Source organism: Canis aureus, chromosome 12 (genome assembly GCF_053574225.1).
Source record: "Canis aureus isolate CA01 chromosome 12, VMU_Caureus_v.1.0, whole genome shotgun sequence".
NCBI lineage: Eukaryota > Metazoa > Chordata > Mammalia > Carnivora > Canidae > Canis > Canis aureus.
The window spans coordinates 13,272,778-13,291,768 of NC_135622.1; the positions used below are offsets into that span (position 1 = coordinate 13,272,778).

At 40.3% G+C, this 18,991-nt stretch overlaps 1 protein-coding gene across 5 annotated transcripts in view; it reads right to left on the minus strand.

Moving 5' to 3' along the window:
* Nucleotides 1-1,264: 1,264 nt before the first annotated feature.
* Nucleotides 1,265-18,991, minus strand: part of PAIP2B (poly(A) binding protein interacting protein 2B) — a 30,686-nt gene continuing 12,959 nt past the window's right edge. Inside the window, exons 2-5 of one of the 5 annotated variants that reach the window (XM_077842834.1) lie at nt 15,786-15,914; nt 7,783-7,931; nt 5,337-5,513; nt 1,265-4,460 (exon numbers count right to left, since the gene is read on the minus strand). In XM_077842834.1, the coding sequence (XP_077698960.1) occupies nt 4,404-4,460; nt 5,337-5,513; nt 7,783-7,920 (372 nt within the window). In that variant the 5' untranslated portion in view covers nt 7,921-7,931; nt 15,786-15,914 and the 3' untranslated portion in view covers nt 1,265-4,403. Of the gene's footprint in view, nt 4,461-5,336; nt 5,514-6,335; nt 6,403-7,782; nt 7,932-15,785; nt 16,029-18,991 lie in introns of those variants that run through there. The other 4 variants (XM_077842833.1, XM_077842832.1, XM_077842830.1 and 1 more) reach the window with 4 other exon arrangements.

Genomic DNA, 18,991 nt, shown 5'->3' on the forward strand with positions numbered 1-18,991 from the left:
TTCTGAGGGTTCTCTTTAGACCACAGGAGGCTGAAATCCAGGTAGGTAAGATTCTCTGCTGACAAAATGTGGCATTTCCATCAGTGGACTAGTACTGAGCACTCTAAAGGAAGAGACTATCGACACATGTTATGCCTTATGCGTGAAACTCAAAAATGTGCTAAGTGAAAAAAGGCAGCTATAAGAGACCACAGCTTGTGGGATTCTATTGATATGACGCCCAGAAAAGGCAAATTTGTAGAGACAAAAATATGTGGCTGCCCAGAGCTGGGATTATCATGTAAATGGACACAAAGGATCTCACGGGGCAGGATGAAAACGTCTACGATTGAGTATGAGTTATGGCCCTACTACTTGGGAAACTTACTAAAATAACTGAATTGTATACTTGAAAAGGGTGAATTAAAATATGCCTCAATAAAGTTGTTAAAAAAAAAATCGCTGCTTCCCAACCACACATCAAGCATTAAACATTTCTGAAGGCTCAATCAATAGGGCAGAATTATCAGTGTTGAGTTACATGGTGAAAATACGGTAGTATTTTATAGTGAATAGCTTAGAGTCTCCCAGTGCACACCAGAACTGCGTCAATCCTCCTGTACCCTCTGCTTATTTCCCAAACTAAGGTGTTATCCCCCGGGGGGAGTGGCTGGAGATACAGCCTTCCCCATTAGGTAGGCATCCCCAGATCTTGGTCAAATTTGTCAGGTGTCTGCTCGTGCTCACATCTAAACATCATCTAAACCAAGAAACATTATTCACCTGGGATGCTGGGACCCTTATGGAAGGACAGCAGTCCCCTCCAATCACAGCAGGTTCACTTCCAGGCACCTGATGTTTCTTTTTTTTTTGCACCTGATGTTTCTACATGGGGTCTGCAGCAGCACCAAACAGGAGGATTCAGTCAAGCGGTTTCCTTTAGCTCCTTCTTCACACAACTTTCCTCTCTGATGTACATAATGGCCAGAGTATTGTAATAACCTCCTTACTCCCTAGCCTCTCCGAAATCAAGACAAAGCAGATGCTAGGACAAGACACAATGTCAGAAATGCTGCTTAGTCTTTCCCTAAAAACATATTTTTCAGCTATAGTTAGCATTATAACCTCAATTAAAGAGCCTCCAGCTGTTTTGACTTTGGAAACTAAAGGTGCTGCAAAGGACCGCCTTTTCCTTACAATGTTTTGGTTTGACCATATGTGACCCCAAAAGTCAACTGCTGCAGTCAGAAATGCGCAGAGACACACAGTCACAGGTGCTCAGGTCTGGGCTGTAGCTGTCATATTTTCCACTGCAGTTCAAAGACCTGGAGAAAGTGAAAAATCATTTCCTTGTTTTTTTTTTTTTTCCTCTTGAAGAGCAAGAGATAAAATAATTTTAATCTTGGGGTTTTAGAGTTCAATAATCACAAAACTCAGAAATCAGTCACTAATAAACCAACACTGGGATGGGCCAGAACTGGCACTCATTGAAAATACACGGTCTAGGGGCACCTGGGTGGCTCAGTGGTTAAGCATCCGCCTTCAGCTCAGTTCGTGATCCCAGGGTCCTGGGATGGAGCCCCACGTGGGGCTCTCCATTCAGTAGGGAGCCTACTTCTCCCTCTCCTTCTGCCTGCTGCTCTGCCTACTTGTCAAATAAGAGAATGAAATCTTGAAGAAAAAAAAAAGAGAAAGAAAGAAAATACACATTCTATTTCTATACAAATTCTCAAACTTCCAGTTGCCAATAGGAAAAGTTTAAACAAAGTCGTGGCTTAAATTCAACGTCAAAATAATCACTTATAAAACACCTGCCTCGCCCTTTAAGGGTCAAGGTGGCTGGCTGGCATGCACCCAGACTGTTTCCTACAAGGAAACATCAGGGACAAGGGTGCCCAGCCTTTCCCCAGCAAAGGTCCAACAAGACCCACACGCATTTTCTAATAAGGAGCCTATGACCTGGGTGGCAACTGTGCTCCCACCTCACAACATACTGACGATGGAGGAAAGGGCCGGACTATGGAAAGAAACGGTCTGTGGCACAAGCTACTTGCTAAGAAAGGGGTCGTGCTGCCAGTGGCTTCCTGCTCCTGCAGTCAGCACCCTCTCGTGTCTGAATGGGACCAGGAAGTCCAGGCCTCAGGTTCCACTGCTCATCTGGCAGGAAATTCTCTTCCTCCTGCCCAGATCTGCTTTGTGAAACCATGCTAACGACTGACATCCAAAACGGAACCCCAGAGCTGACAGACAAGCCCTCTGCACAGCACCCAACACCTCAGCCTATCCTGGTCAGGAGAGCAAGCCTTCTTCAGGATGAAGAAATGGCTCCATCCGGATCCCTATAGGGCTCTACTGGGCTGGGAGCCGCACTAGAAGCCGCTGTGTTGTTGTTGACCACAAAGACGCCCACGGTCTAGAAAATGGCTCCTTCTGTGTCTCGATATATTTCCCACAGCCTTCAGGACTCTGAGCTTGGACAACCTAATGGAGACTGAAGAAGGAAATGGAGCCAGGGACAGACAGACCTCTCTGTTCCTACACTTCCGAGGCTCTCTCCCTATTAGAGGCAACGACCCCAGCCTGAGGTAGAGGCTTTGGGAATTAATGGACACAACCGGCTCCTTAAACTCCTTAAGCTACTCTCTCCTAGGACATGTGACCGAACTAACAAGGAAGGCCATTCTGCAAACAATGATATACATAATCCTATAGACTCAAATGAAGAAAGGATGTGGGTTCATATTTTAAATCTGACAATAGTCATCAGCTGTTCAAAAAGTCAACAAGGGAGCACCTAAGAAAAGGGAGACGTTCCTAAGCTTTCTAGACACTAGTCCTTTCCTTCCAACCTCTGTCCCATATCCACATACTGAATTTACATAGACTTCATTCCATGGTCTTTTTCTGATAGGCCTGTCCCACCACACAGCAGCAGTCATACAGAAGCCGCTGTCCCCCTCAGGCCTCTGCACGTCCCAGTCTGAGGACGACGGCCTGGACTACACACGTTCTCCTTTAGACCTGACTCTGCCACCTACATCTTTATCACACAAAAGGCAGTTTCTGGTGCCCAGTTTAATTCCTTATGAGTAGCAACAACAACAACAACAACAAAAAAAACCATGGTTTATAGTCAGGAAAGACAAAAGAAATACCCAAAGAGCCCAACCTAGAAAACTCGTAAAACTGGGCATGTGGGAATAGCAAAATTTTATAATTGCTGAAACTGTCCCAGTGGGTCATGTGGTCACATGGGTCAAGAAGACCTCACTCTCCCAGGCCTTTTTTTTTTTTTTTAAGTTCTTTTGCATAATTCTGTTAGGTGGGGAGAAGCATCCAAATTGTGATCTGAATTTCTTGCTGGTGTCCTGAAAAATACATTTACTTGGGAAAAATTGTTGGGAATAATTTACTAAGGGGAGATACTGGGAGGACCAAGTCTTCATGGGGCTGGCAAAAATTTGTCAAAATACTCTTGAGACAATGAACAGAGTTCAGGGTTGACTGTTCCAGACTAAAGCTGATGCATACCTCTCCTTCCCCTTTGGTAACAACATCCTTCCTTAAAAATAGAGTAGGGAGCGGTGGGAAGGAGACAGGGGACTAGATGCCATGAGAGACAAAGTGACAAACAGAGCTCTTTTGCCTGGTAAATAATGAATAATGAGTTTGATTTTGTCTGGAAGCAGAGGCTTAAGAGGCCAGCAGTGACTGAGTGACCTGAATGACAATCACTGTCACAGCCCACCCCTGCCATTTCCAAACTTCGGTAACCATCAAAGGAGTTACCATCAATCAGTACTTTAAGTCTGTGTTTTCTTGAATGGGGTTCCAGGCAAGGAGTCATTGGCTTGGCAGGCCATTGTAATCTGCTTCATTGCAGGAAAGCCCTGGGGGTCAAGGGAGCTGGGCTGGTGAACTCTGGTTGGCAAACACCTGCTTCTTCCACTCGTGCCTCTTCTCTTCCAGCTGAACGTACTCGATAAATAGTTCCCCAGGTGCTCATTGCCCTTGGTAAGTGTACAGTAGGATGAGAAGGACATTCTCAAACACCCAGATTTTCTTGGTCAGCTTATTTTGGCTAAACACACACACAGCAGAACATTCCTGATGAAGGCAGAAAAAGACTGCAATTTCCTTAACTCAAAAAGCTAATACTACTGCTACTAATAATAATGATAGGAAACTGCTCCAAACCAAAATCAGTAGAACAAAAGAGAAATACTCAGAGACTCAGAGGCTTGTCGAATAAGACTGAGGACATTAGTTACTCCAATCACAGGGTCAAGTTAAATCACTCTCCCCCTTCCCCACGGAGCACCCCTCGCCCGCCCTGCCCCGCCCCCTTCTTCAGCTCTGCCTCTCTGTGCAGCACTGTCCCCAGGTGGAGGGACATACAAATTCTCCTCAAAACTTTCTGCAGCTCAGTACTTCACTCCTGGAATAAATTCCTTGGCATCCGGGTTCAGATTACTTTTGCTCTGAAATAAGAACCAAGAGATAAGAAATCCCACATTAAAAGTTATTTTCTTCCCGCTTCCATTATTACCAGTACCCTCAGCCTCCAAGAGAGGAAAAAACCTCACGCTGCCACTGCTGGGCTCCTGCCCAGGGCTCCAGGCATACTAAACCTTGAGCAACCTCATTTTCTCCTTCCTGCTTTCGATGTCAGTTCTCTTCTTGATGCTTTCGTTGCAAGTTTGACTCCAAAAATAATTTTGCAATTCACCAAGTACCTTAACTCGATGAAAATCAAGAGTATTCCACCAAACCAGTTTGGTGACCACAACCCCTTTATTTTCCACCTCACTGTATTCTCTTTGGTTATCTACTCTCTTGTGAATGTCCAAAACCTGGGCAAACCGCAGGCCAGAGTCATTTGGAACATGAGTTCTGTGAGAACTAAGTCACTCACAGAGCTCTGACTTTAAGTAAACATGAAAGGCAGGAAATTGGTTTATCCAGTCTTCTAATTTTAAGAGGAAAGTGGCCTTTTAGGAGTATGTTCCTTCCAAAACCACATCATTCAAAGCTATAAATACAGATTTGAGGAATAGTAAAAGGAAAGAACAACAGCAAGTGATCATCTGAAACCAAACCTCTTCTGTGTTCAAATTCTTATCCTAATCCCAATTCTACTCTGAAAGGCCCACTGGGGAAAATGAGAGTTGGTGATAATGCCACAGTAATGTTTTCACAATGCTGTATGTGGTGCAATGCCCAGGGGATGGGTGAAGAAAACAGGGGTCAGATGCTCCAGAGGCTCGCCCAAAGTGGTAGGGCCAGAAAGAAACTATGTCACTCCAAATTCTCTATTATTTCCACTAGGTCTCATGTGCAACTATGTAGGCTCTTACCAAAATATCGTCAGAATTGTGACCATCATTGACGGACAGTCCATTTAACTGTTGCTGCAACTGTCCCATTGCCTGAGGCAGGTCCCGTGAGGGAATGAACCAGTCTTGGTCTTCTTCATCCAGCATCTCCTGGAAGCACCGGTCTAAGAAGTCTTGCTCCTGAAGTTCCTCCTCCACCTAGCAAGCAAAGGGGAGGAGCTGACACTTCCCATCCCAGAGGGGACGTTTTCTACCTCTTTCTTGCAGTTAAGAATGATGGGCACCTGGGAGGCTCAGTGATTGAGCATCTGCCTTTGGCTCAGATCGTGATCCTGCGGTCCTGGGATGGAGTCCTGCATTGGGCTCCCCACAGGGAGCCTGTTTCTCCCTCCGCCTAAGTCTCTGCTTCTCTCTCTCTGTGTCGAATGAATGAATGAATGAATGAATGAATGAATGAATGAATGAATCTTTAAAAAAGAAGAACTACATACAAAAGAAAGGCGAACTAAAAAGAAAAGGGGTTAAGGGGCGCCTGGACGGCTCAGTCGGTTAAGCATCTGCCTTTGGCTCAGGTCATGATTCCTGCTCAGTGGGAGCCTGCTTCTCCCCTGCCTATGCCTCTGCCTCTCTCTCTCTCTGTGTCTCTCAGGAATAAATAAATAAAATCTTAAAAAAAAAAAAAAAAAAAAAAAAAAGGAATGATCCTGCATGAGGTATACTAAGAATTAAAATGCTTCGAATGACTGGCTAGAGAAAACACAATTTTTAGTTTTTTCAACCAAATTCCATCAACAATAAGACTAAGGAAACAGTTACTCAGAACAGCAGGAAGTCCAGGCCTTCACACCTCTTCTAACATCTCTAATATGGGACGCAGAAACTTTCCCTTCAGATGGCACTTACAGAAAATCATTTTAAAGCTTGAGATTGTTTTTTCAATCTTGTTAAGAAGCAACTTCTTAAATTTCCCATTTTACAAGTATGAAAAAAGGTACAGGAATTACATAACTAGACCACTACCTGGATAGTGGAGATTAAATCAAAACCAACTCTCAGCTCCTGGCCCTCTTTTCTGGTAATGAGGCCCCTAAAGGAGAAAAATACTTTCAGAACCTTAGAAAGATATAAAGAACACTTTTTGGCAAACCAACAGAAAATGATGTCATCAATGTAGGTATCCTTTCAAAACAAGGAAAAATATGAATATTTAAACACCTCTATTTCTTAAAGATTGCCCTACACTAAAGCAATTTGTATCTAGGATATTTTAGACCTCTTGGCAGACATTGTCAAGTCTTAGTAAAGAATATGGTTCACTCTGCAAACGGAGTGTGATTTTAACAGGCCCCAGGCTTCACATTTGGTCATCTTTTTCCTGTGGGCTAGTGGTGATAGATTCATAGCTCACTAGCACCACCATCAGAGGGGAAGTCAAACAAAAATAATCACCCAGACTAGCCCATACAGTTATTCATGAATTCAGAAGTCATCAGTAGCACAAGATGTAAAAATAGTCTTCAACCTTACAATTAGCCACATTGATCTCAAGTAAATTAGATACTTATGAAGTACTTAATGTAACAACCACCACAAAATATTTCCAACCCATAAGATTAAACATGACTGTTCAAGACCTGCATGATCTATGTGCTAGTCACACAAATCATGACACAGTGAGCTGACTGGGGAGGAAACTGCTGGCTGCTCCGCTCAACTTGTTTCCTTCTTCCCAGAGCACTGGGCTGTTCAGTTAAAACCACATTTCCCATCTCCCACGTTGATGATGGCCACGTAACTATTCATCATATAATGTCATCCAGAAGATGCATCATTCGGTTAAAGGGAGATCCCTTCCTTGGCCTTTAGCTCTCCCCTTTTCCCCGTGGCTAGACTTCTAGTTATCTTTCAGTTACTCAGCTGATAAACATCCTGGCGGTGCCAGAGCAACACCACTGGAGAACCAGGTGGTTGGAGAATCACTGTCTACCTACAATGCCTATCTTGGGCTATTAATGTCACGCGATACAAGACAATGGATTACTGCTGAGTCTTTGTTCAAACAGTCTAGTCTTTCTCCACCTAACACACTTCTCCATCTCAGACATACATTCTATCAGTCCCTGAGTTCCCACGTGGGGAGTATGCCAGGCCGCCCATCTTCCCACAGCTACTGTTCCCCAGAAGTCTACGCCAGGACACCGTGGCATGAGATCCTCTTGTAACCAATGTGATGGAAAAGCATCAAAAAAAAAAAAAAAAAAAAAGAAAAGCATCAGTATCTTCCAAAGTACTATACTCTGGTGTCTTACCAGCTGAAGAGGCTTCTTGGGTCAACCCAGACCAGGCCTCCATGCATTTATTTAAATTATTCTCAAGCTGACAAGCCCATTTCTTTTGCTACAGATTGATGGTAAAATATTATAGCTGTTGAGTTACATGCATCTTGGCCTTCCACTTCTTTCTTTACCTGTCTGTTGAAATCTTCTTCGTTCTCCATCCACATGTACTCTGCAAATGGGTTTTCCTTCTCATCGTGCCCATTTAATCCCTGATCCTCTTTGGATTTTACATTAGGTGATGTATTTGCTACACTGGATCCATTCATTATGATAGAACCTAAACAGAAGCAAAGGAAAGGATCAAGGAAATGAAAACCTAGAACATCCGGATTCTTCCAGATGCTTCTGAAGTTCTAAGTCAAAGTTATTAACTATAGATGAACAGAAACTATTAGTCTGTAACTGTTAGAAAGCTAACCATATTCTGCAGTTATCAACTATACAGGTGTAACTCTTAAAGAGTTAAAAGAAATGTCTAGGCTCAGTTACCTTTCTAGGCAAGTGCGAGGGGGGATATTTTCAAGTCAATTTTTTGCAGGCTCTAGAACCTAATCAAGGTCACACAGCTTCCTTAATGTTTAAATAGGCAGAGAAAATACATTCTCAATGAACACTGTGAGCAACTGCCCCTTATTCTGATTCTCAAGCTGTTTTTCTCTAAAACATATTTCAAAAAATAATACGTGCTAACTGTATTGATAAACAAATAAGAGAAAATTAAGGTTACCAGTTGTCCAACTACCCAGAGTTAAAAACTATTGTTAATAGTGATATGTATGTAATACAATGTGGTGCATATAACCATTCTGAGTTCTCTTATGTGTATGCAGACACATATACACACACATATTCCCCCAAGCATCCATTCTTAGAGTAACAGCATGATGCTCTATCATTTGCCTTTTCTCATTTCTGTGTTAATACCACCATAGTGTCTTTTGGGATATTTTCAATGTTTCCATGTTATAAGAGTTAGATTAACTTCTTGCATTCATCTTTTTCAATGTTTTCCTTAGGATAACTCCAGAAACTGAACTGCTATATTGGAAACTATGTTTTTTTTTAAGGTTCTTGATTTATTGTCACATTGCCATGAGCATTTAAATTCCCACCAGTAGAATGTAAGTGCCTATTCCTCTGTACTATTATTATTATTTTTTAAGATTTTATTTATTTATTCATGAGAGACACAGAGATAGAGAGGCAGAGACACAGGCAGAGGGAGAGGCTCCCCTGCAGGGAGCCTGATGTGGGACTCGATCCCAGGACTCCAGGATCACACCCTGAGCCAAAGGCAGACGCTCAACCACTGAGCCACCCAGGTGTCCCACTGAATTTTATTATTTTTTAAACCACTGCCAGTCTCAGAAGAGAAAAATTGTCACTTATGATTTACATTTACATTTCTGTGATTTTTACTGAGGCTGAATATTTTGAGATTTACTTCCTGGGTCATTTGATTTCTTATTTTGTCATTTTTCTGCTCAAGTATTTTGACCATTTTTCTATCAGGGTACGTATCTTTTTTTAATCTGTTACAAGGACTTTTATTATATATATCATAATTTTTATGTTTCATAAAAGAATTTATAAATTAAAAATGCTGTGTTTGTTTTATTTTCTTAATTTTTTTTTTTGGTGGCAGTTTTTGCTGGCCTTAAGTTTTGTCTACCTCTTGTGAGTGTCTGCCTATAACTCTTTAAAGTACATACGTATTTTTTGAATTGCTTATACTTGGCTTCCAATTCCACACTGATATGTTTGCTATCATCTGGAATGTGTCTTTTTTCTGTTCTTTATTTAAATCTTAATTATTCTTCAAAAATCATTTCAGTCTTTACTCACTGCTTCCCCCCTCCATGTTCTTATACCTTGTGAGGTCAGTGTTCATACTAAAGTAACTAGTCTCTTCTTTTTTTAAAATATTTTATTTATTCATGAGACACACACTCATGAGAGAGGCAGAGATATAGGCAGAGGGAGAAGCAGGCTCCCTGAGGGGAGCCCCAGTGTGGGGCTCAATCCTAGGACCCCAGGATCACACCCTGAGCTGAAGGCAGACACTCAACCACTGTGCTACCCAGCAGTCCCTAACTATTCTGTTTCATAGGCATAATTTTTCTCTTTCCAATTAGATTCTCAACTTGTGAAAAGCAAGATGGAGGCTTATATTCTCAATCTCTCTTCCTTTCTCCTTGGGGCATCTTTAAATTTCCTTTAATAATTTTTTTCTTCACTCATTTCCATCTTGTCAACATTCATGAGAAAGTCTTTCGCTGCTTCTGGGTACATTAAAAAAATTACTGCTTACTCCCCTTTAAAGTTCTTATAACTTTATAACTTTTTAATCCATTATGAACATTAGAAAATCAAATCTTAAAAAAAAAAAAAGAAAGAAAATCAAATCTTAAAAGACAAGGAAAGGGCAGCCTGGGTGGCTCAGCGGTTTAGCGCTGCCTTCAACCTGGGGCCTGATCCTGGAGACCCGGGATCGAGTCCCACGTCGTTTGGCAGTTGGTTATAATCAGCACAGTGATTTCTCCCCATCAGTATGGAAATCACCCAGAGATAACCAGTATTCAGTTTTCTAAAATATCTGCCTTTGCCTAAAAAACAAATCCTAAGTGCATATGACCATAAGGAAAAAGAGAGGGCAGAGAAACAAAGAACAGAATAACCCATTTAATTCAAGAGCAAGGTGAAACTTGCAGAGCAAAACTGCAGGATGCTCTCCTTCATCAGAAAGGGAATGGAGACATACTATAATCCCAACATAGGGATGTTACCCAATTTAATGCAAACACTTTAGAGAAGTTGAAAACACTGAGATATGGGACTGATAACACTAGGAAAGTGGTTCTCAGCAGGCTACATAGTGTTGATTGTAGTTTATACTATTCTAACCTGTGTTTTCCACACAATTGGCAAGCTTAGGTTTCTCTAAGTAGAAGCAATCCAACAACTTAATGTGTATAATGTTTAACAATTTATAAAGTACTTCTGTATCTATGTTCAAACTTCAGGCACATAATCTGTCCAACTTCACTCTAAAAAGAAAACCATCCAGATAGTGAGTGCTATATGTAGGACCAAAGAAGGTACCAGATTTTGACCTTTGATGTTCATTATTTCACTTGATCTTCACCCACAACAAGGTACATTATGTGTCATCCTAGCGTAGTGGGGACATAATAAATACCCTCCAAGTTTCTAGAGATGAGGGAAATGCTTGTGTACATAAGTAGGATCACAAATCAGAATGGCCACCTATGTTATGGAGGCCCATGTGACAAGGAATTGAATTCTGTTAACAACCATGTGAGTGAGCTTAGTTCATCTTCCCCCAGTCAAGGCTTCAGATGAAGCCAAGGGACAACTTGACAACAACAACTTCATGAGACTCTGAGGTAGTGGCATACCCAGCTAAGCTGCTCCTAGATTCCTGACTCAACAGAAGTTCTGAGATAACAAATGTTTGCTGCTTCAAACCGCTAAGCTTTGCGGTAAGATGTCACATGGCAATAGGTAATACAAGATTTGATAAACAATGACAACTAGTTCCGCCATACAAATCATCTGTTGCCACATCTTTCCTCTTATCTATCCAAACAACAAATGTGCAGTTTGAAGTAGGTCACGGCTTGAGAAGTTCTTCAAGAACTGGACCTCAACAGTAGATAAAAGGGTTTTTTATGTCTGGCTTGCATGTATACTGCATTATGAAATCCAAGAACTATTTGACATTTATTCTCCCCTACCTCAGTTTCCCTTCTATACACATGGCAAACATGCTGAAAATGGAAAATAAGAGTTGTTATTTTGGGTTAAGATGGAAAAGCATGTAGCCAGCACAGAGTCAAAATAGGGGTGCTAAGACCTGCTAGGCATTTGATTTAGTACTTTACCATGGTCAAGGGTATTTGGCTTGAAATAAAAGCCCAGTTCCCAGCCATAAAGAACTTCAAGACTTTTAATGTGCCTAGGACATTTCTACAATACATGCTTCATCAGTTCAATACTTTGAATGCCCACAACTTTCAGATCCAATGCGCTCATACCAAAAACTGGCTATTCTTTGAACCTGAAATTTTTCAGAAGCTATAAACCTGGATTGTGCCCATGGTAACAGCTTGACTGTGAAGAATACTTGGGACTTTTGGCTGAATTATCTGGAATTTGGCTGAATTGTCTGAGAAATTGCTATAAAAACTAGTCTCTACTATTCTGTTTCCTATAGTTTTGTGAACTTCGTTCAGTCTGGTTAATACCATTATTTAAATTAAATATTATGAATAGCAGTTTAAAATGTTATTTTACCTCAAATATGCAGTACTAGATTCAGGTTTAGTCCATTCTCAGTTACATCTTAGCAACTCAGGTCATTAGATGCACTCACTCACTCTGGGTGTCTATTTACTCTAGACACTGTACTCGACTGGTGCTTTGACAGGGTATACAGTCCTTGCCCTAGAGGTATCTACATTGTCAGGAGACAATAATTAAGAATACTTCTGATCCGTGTTATAAAAGGAAGTTAAAGGGACTACTGAAAACAACAGGGTGGGAGGGGACCTAATCAAGTCAAAGAGTGGGGGATGGTTAGGAAAGGTTTCCCTGAGAAAGCAATATTTTCTTTGATACCTGAAGAATATAAGTTATCTAGCAATAGGGAAAAGAGGGTGTATGGGCCAAGTGTAAGAACCCCAAGATGAGCCACTTTGGCATAAAGACTATTTTGAGATAAAAGCAGCTGAAACCCAGCAGATTCAGGAAAAGCTCTTTACCTCCCCCTCAACTGCCTAAATTTACATTGGCAAGAAGAGCCTGTACCAGGAAGAGATCTACTAACAAAGATTCCTCTTTACCTAATAAATTTACCTACCTAACAGGGCAACCTTTGTTTTCTAAACATCTCCTCTCACCATCCTGCTAAAGATCTTCTTCCCCTTCCTTTCCTTAGACTCCTACCCCTCTCTTTAACTCAGAATGTCTTATAAGCTTCAAATCACCCAACTGTCTTGGAATTTCATGTCCGTGTGGAGTCCCATACATATGAAACTAAATATGTTTTCACCTGTTAATCTGTCTCATGTGAATTTAATTTAGTCCACCTAGAAAAACCTTGGACCAAGGAAAATTTCTTCCTTCCCAATGAGGAAAACACATGTGCAAAGATTCAGATGCAGGAAGGAACTCTCAGAAACTTCAGAAGGTAGAGATGCATACAGTTGGAGGTCAAAGGAGAATGGCAAGGAAGAGAGATGAAGTTGTAGAGACAGATGGGGCTAGATCATGCAGGACATTAGAGACTACAGGAAAGATTTTAAATGTTATCAATGAAAGCCTTCAAAAAGGGTAATATGATTCAATTTACATTTTGAAATCACTCAGGTTGCCATATGGAAAATGGATTGGAGAGACTGAGAGTGGATAATGGGAGACCAGTAAGGCAGCTAATGCGCTAATCCAGATGAAAATATGGTTGCTGCTTAAGACTAAGGTAATGCAGTAAGAAGAGAGTAGGCAGATTTTGAAACTATTTTCAGTTGTTTTTGATAATGGACGTGGGGAGATAGACTGAGGGAAATATCAAGGATAACTTTGGTACAAGCAACTGGGTGGATGGTAATGTTATTCACTGAGCTAAGGAATCCTGTGGGAAGGGCAAACTTTTTTTGGGTGGTGATGAGGAGGGGTAAAAGGGGTGATGAGTTCTATTTTAGACACATTAAATTTGTAATGCCTTTGAAACACTCAAATGACTATGTCAAGTAGGTTATCCATGCGCATCAAGATTAGGAAAGGTCTGGTTAAATAAAGAAATTTGGAGCAGTTGTTCATATAAATGGTAATAGAAATCATGGGGCTATAAGATATTACCCTAGAGAGAAAGGGCAAAGTGAGATGAGAAGAGGATCCAAGACCCAGACCTGATGTATGTGAACATTTTTAAAAGTCAGGTAGAGGAGAAGAATACAGAAAAGGAGAGAGATAAGAAGCCATAGAGTCAGGAAGGAAATCAGAAGAAGAGTATGGCATCACAGAAATCAAGGGAAGATAGAACTCCATATAATGAGTGGAATGGTAGCCCCCCAAAAGATATGTCCACATTCTAATCCCTAGAATCTTGGAAGGCACCTTACTTGGAAAAAAAGTCTTTGCAGATGTGACTAAATTAAGAACACTGAGATAAGCAGATCATCCTGGATTATCCCAGTAGGCCCTAAAATCATTGACAAATGTCCTTATAAGAGAAAGCAGAGAAGAGAAGGAGGCAATATAACCATGAGGTAGATATCGGCATGATTTGACCACAAGTCAAGGAATGCCTATAGCCACCAGAAGCTGAAGAGGCAAAGTACAGAGTTTCCCTCCCCTAAAGCCTCCAGAGGGAGTGTAGTCTGGATGACACCTTGATTTTTTACTTCTGGCCTCCAAAAACTGCAAGAAAATACATTTATGTTAATTTAAGCTACCAGTTTGTGGTAATTTGTTACAATAACCACTGAAAACTAATAAATCCAGTATGGTGGGTATGTTGAAGGCTTCTGAAAGGTCAAGAGGAAGGCTGAGGAATATCCATAGAATTTAGGACACAGAGGTCTCTGATGACCTTAATGAGAGTGGTTGCCATGAACATAAATGAAAAGGAAAGCCAAATGGAGGGTATGTGAGTTGCATGTGACAGAAGTATTAGATAACTCTTTGGAGGAATCTAGCTGTCAAGAAAAGGGACATGAATGGACAAAAACTAGAGTGTGAGAGGTCCCTGGAAAGTATATTTAATAACTGGAGAGTCTAGAGCTTGTTTAAATGTTCATAGAAATGGTCTAGTGGAGAGGAAGAGGCTACAAAAACCAGAGAAAGAAGGAATGACTGATAGTGCAGGCCATGGGAAGGCAGGAAGGGATACTGAACTACTCATGTTTTGAATAGCTCATACATTCCCTGATTCAAAATCTAAATGCCGGGAATTTTTAATTAGTAATATAGGTAGTTGCAAGATGAGCACGTAGTGAGAGCTGAGAGAAGAAAAGCATCAGGAGAGAGATTTTATCCATCACAAAGCCATATGAAACATCTTTACTCCATGGCAGGATATTTACTTCCCTGGTGGCAAGAATGCTTAGGGTCTTGTTGGGGAGGAAAAAAATTTTCTCGACCTTTCAAGATTCTTCTAGTTGGTCTAAGAATCAAATTGACACGAGACAGATTAGCAGGAGAAAATCAAAAGTTTAACATGTATACCTCTTGTAGATATGGGAGAGACCCATGAAAACTCAGTAACTCATCAAAATGGCTAAAGGCATGACCTTAAATACCACCTCCAGCTAAAGACAAAAAATCTTTGGGGTGGAAAGTAAGTTATGGAAGTTTACAAGAAAAGCACAGTAAACAAGGGTAAGGTTGTTACACAGATTTAAGTCTGCTTTAAGATTTAAGTCCATTCCTTCTCCATTAATAACAGTTTCAAGAGATTTGGAGTCATCCCCTTCTTCCTGGTACTGAGGGAGACACTCTTACAATGAATGGAGATTTCCCTTATAAAAGTAAGTGTCTTGGGGCACCTGGGTTAAGCAATCAGTTAAGCATCAGCCTTCAACTCAGGTCATGACCCCAGGGTCCTGGGATGGAGCCCTGCATTGGGCTCCCTGTTCAACAGGGAACCTGCTTCTCCCTCTCCCCCTGTTCCTTCCCCCATACTCGAGTTCTCAAATGTGCCATGATCTCTCTCATAAATAAATAAATAAATAAATAAATAAATAATCAATCTTTTTTAAAACATAAATGTCTCTGCTTAGTTTTAAGAACTTCTTTTAGATCTGTAGTTTCTTAAAAAATAAACAGCTTGAAATAACCAATATACCAAAGGGGCATTTTTTGGGGTGGCTAAATTTGCTCCCTTTCATTCCCTAAGTATAAGTCTCCCTGCCTGGACAGTTGCTGGATAAACCTACCCAACTCCAACTTTCTGGGTTTCTTTTTATTTCCTCTTCTAAGTTTTTGCAGTGTCATGAGTGTGTGTGTGTGTGTGTGTGTGTGTGTATTTTATTTTAAAGTGACATAAGCAATACAAGAAATAATTTCATAAAGACTTTTAAATTCATATAGAATATATTTTTGTATATACCATGTTATACTTTGCACTAAAATAATTTCTCTGTTTCCTTCTTCAACAGTCTTCTTTTACTAAGTAAATAAACCCATCAGCTTTTCTCCATTATTTGGTAGAAGATCCAGGTGGTAGAAGCAGGATGAGCTTTTTCAGAGTGACGTGGGAAGAACATGTAGAATACATACATGGTGATTAAAAAGCAGGTTCCAGGTCAGTCTCTAATTTCCATTTCATTTGTTCTTGGAGAGGCTACATGGACTTAACAAAAGATAAATAAGTAACACCTTGGTAAACTTTCCTATACTGACCTCAATACACAAATGCTCCATTAGTTATCTTCCTTTTGATGCAAGAAAAGGGCTTGCAAATAGAGTATCAAAGCCTTTGTTAAGCACACAGAAAACTGAGCTTACCTGCAATTAGAAGCTGACAAGTCACTTTCAAAGCTTATTAGCATACTCAAATAGGATTAAGAATGCAGTTAGCCAGTGTCCAGAGGCATATTTTTATTCAGTAGTTTTCAATCTCTAGAATACATTAGACTCACTAGGAAACTTTTCCACATCATACCTTTCAGACATTATAATTTGTTAGGCCCAAGCCAACGCCCAACATTTGTATTTTTGCTTGTTAACTGCCATAGGTTATTATGAGTATAGAAAGACTAAAGACTAAGAACAATTCTTCCAACAAAGTGGCAAATTCTATGCGGAATAATCCAAATCTCAATGACCCTAATTCCCACATCAGCAGTTCCAAAATTAGTGACTGCTCTTTGCAAAAAATAAACAAAAAATACAGCCAAATAAATTCATTTCTCTGAGAAGACCTATTTAACTCGAACTACCAAGCATTTCCCTAATCAATTGCCTTTATTATTCATTTATTACATTTTTAATCTAACACCTATTAACCCACAAGCTTTTAGAAACACTGCCTCAAGGATGCCTGTGCCATTATACTATTGGCAATGTATAAAACAGACATAAAATGCACTCCATAAAGCATATAAAGCACTTCTAAGGTAGAATAAACACACTTGCCTAGTCAGTGGTAAGCTCTCTGTATCCCAGAGGTATGCCCTCAAGTTCTACTTATCCAGGTAAAGGCCATCAATTGTCCTCCCGGGATAACATCAAATGGTGGTCATTACAGGACCCTGACTTCCCCATATCCAGCTCCAGATGGATATATGCTATTAACAGGGGAAACACTCTGAACTCTTTAGCAGATTATGCTAATTGAAAACATTGTTATGGGCAAATTATTACAAATGAAATAGGTGTAACTTTTCTCAATCACAAAATAAAGGCCTCTAAATGTCTTAGACTAATCTGTTGATACTTTGTCTTTTAAATGCACAATAATATCAGAAATGCCACTATAGAAATTTGAATACAACCTCTGCCTAAGGTCTCTCCTACGTCTACCCCATTTCACATTTGATTATAAATATACTTGAGTATTTACTATTCATTTGTTTTGGGCCCAGTCTACTTATAACCTCAGAAGTTTCTTGAGGGCAAGAATCAAGTCTTTATAGCTTTTAGTATGCCTTGTGCCCACCAGGTCCTCAATAAATAATTTGTTGACTAAGTGCCATTTTCAGAAGGCTGTATTCTAAATCTCATTTCCTAGGAAGGAAGCCCATGCCCTTAGGGGCTATGATCTGTGGTTGAGCATTCCTTATTGAGTATTAACAGATACTCCCCGCAGCCAATGACAACATGACTCAGGAATCTGTTTTTGACAGGTTAAATTACTCTTGAGGAGGCAAAAATTCCTACTTCTATTCTAAGAAATATTTTTATATGTTCTTGTTTACTATTTTAGCATTTAATAACACCAGGTGGATTTAATAGTCTCATCAGGAGTTGTAGGCTAGGGATAAAAGCTTGCTACCGTGCAATTATCTAACCTGGAAGAAATTCATACCATGGATTCTCAACAAATATCACCAAAAGGGACTGCATGCTCATTTTATCTGATATATTTTTGGAAAAAATATAAAGTGGGAAGAAAGGAGCCACCCACTCTAAATACATATGTAATGAGGGTGAGAAAACTGTTTTCACTACGAGTTTTTACAGGAAAGGTGTACCGTTTTTGAGGGGAGAAACTCCTTGAAAATTAATTTGGGGTAGAAGAGTCCTTGAAGGACCAAGGTAAGAGTACGACTCCATGGAAGAGAGGGAAACGTTTCCCTAGGGGACTGAGGGGGAACACAGTGCTGGAACATGACAAAGAAAAACAAGGAGTCAAAAGTAGTACCTTTCAGAGAGCGGGGAGGCCTGACACTGTGTAATGTGGTCTCCACTTTAAGACTTTTAGTGTTCAGCAAACTACTGGGGCCATATTAAGCTTAGGAGCAGATGGATTTTTTGGTGTGGAATCACTGAAGAGGCAGGATTTAATGTCTAAATTGTAGAGGCAGACCAGAAGTCAGTTGTGAATTGGGAAAGTACTTGAAGCAAATTGATCCAGATTGTCCAAGGGAAAAAGAGGGCACCAGAAGACATCCAGTTATAAAGAGGAAACAAGTAATCTACCCAAATACAAAGGGAAAAGACACAAATAAAATAATGGCTCTTCTAAATACTTCACACTAACATTCTCTCTTTTATGTTCACAACAATTCTTTGACGTAGGTGCTGACATTATCCTTGCTTTTCAGATTAATCTGCCACCATTCAAACATTTATTAAACACCTTGCCTAAGGGATGATACAGTCAGAGCAGGAATTGGGGCTTAAGTTCAGGTCTTCCTGTATCCAAAGCTCATGCTCTTAGCTACTACCCTACACTCTTACACTTCCCAGTTGAGCTCCAGAATACTTATGATATAAAATGCTAAGTTTTCTCAAATATTGTTAATGGAAGTAGGGGAAGCAGGATGAAGAAAAATGCTATTCAACAAAAGGATTAGGTCTTTGGAAGGAAAATATGAACAGGGTCATACCACATGCTGGTGTATTTAAATAAAAATAAACTCTGTTCTCTGTCATAAACATAAAAGCTCCATTTAATTTGAAGCTTGCTAGTCCTTTTAGGATGAGAATGCAGACCCCCACAAATATGTATATAATCCCTTATGCATAATTCCAATATCCAGAAAGCTCTAAAAACTAAGAATTTTCCATACGCTTTCTGTCAAAACTCAGATGACATTAAAACTTGAACTGATGCGAAGCTATATTAGCTTGCATTTATCCACTTAGTGT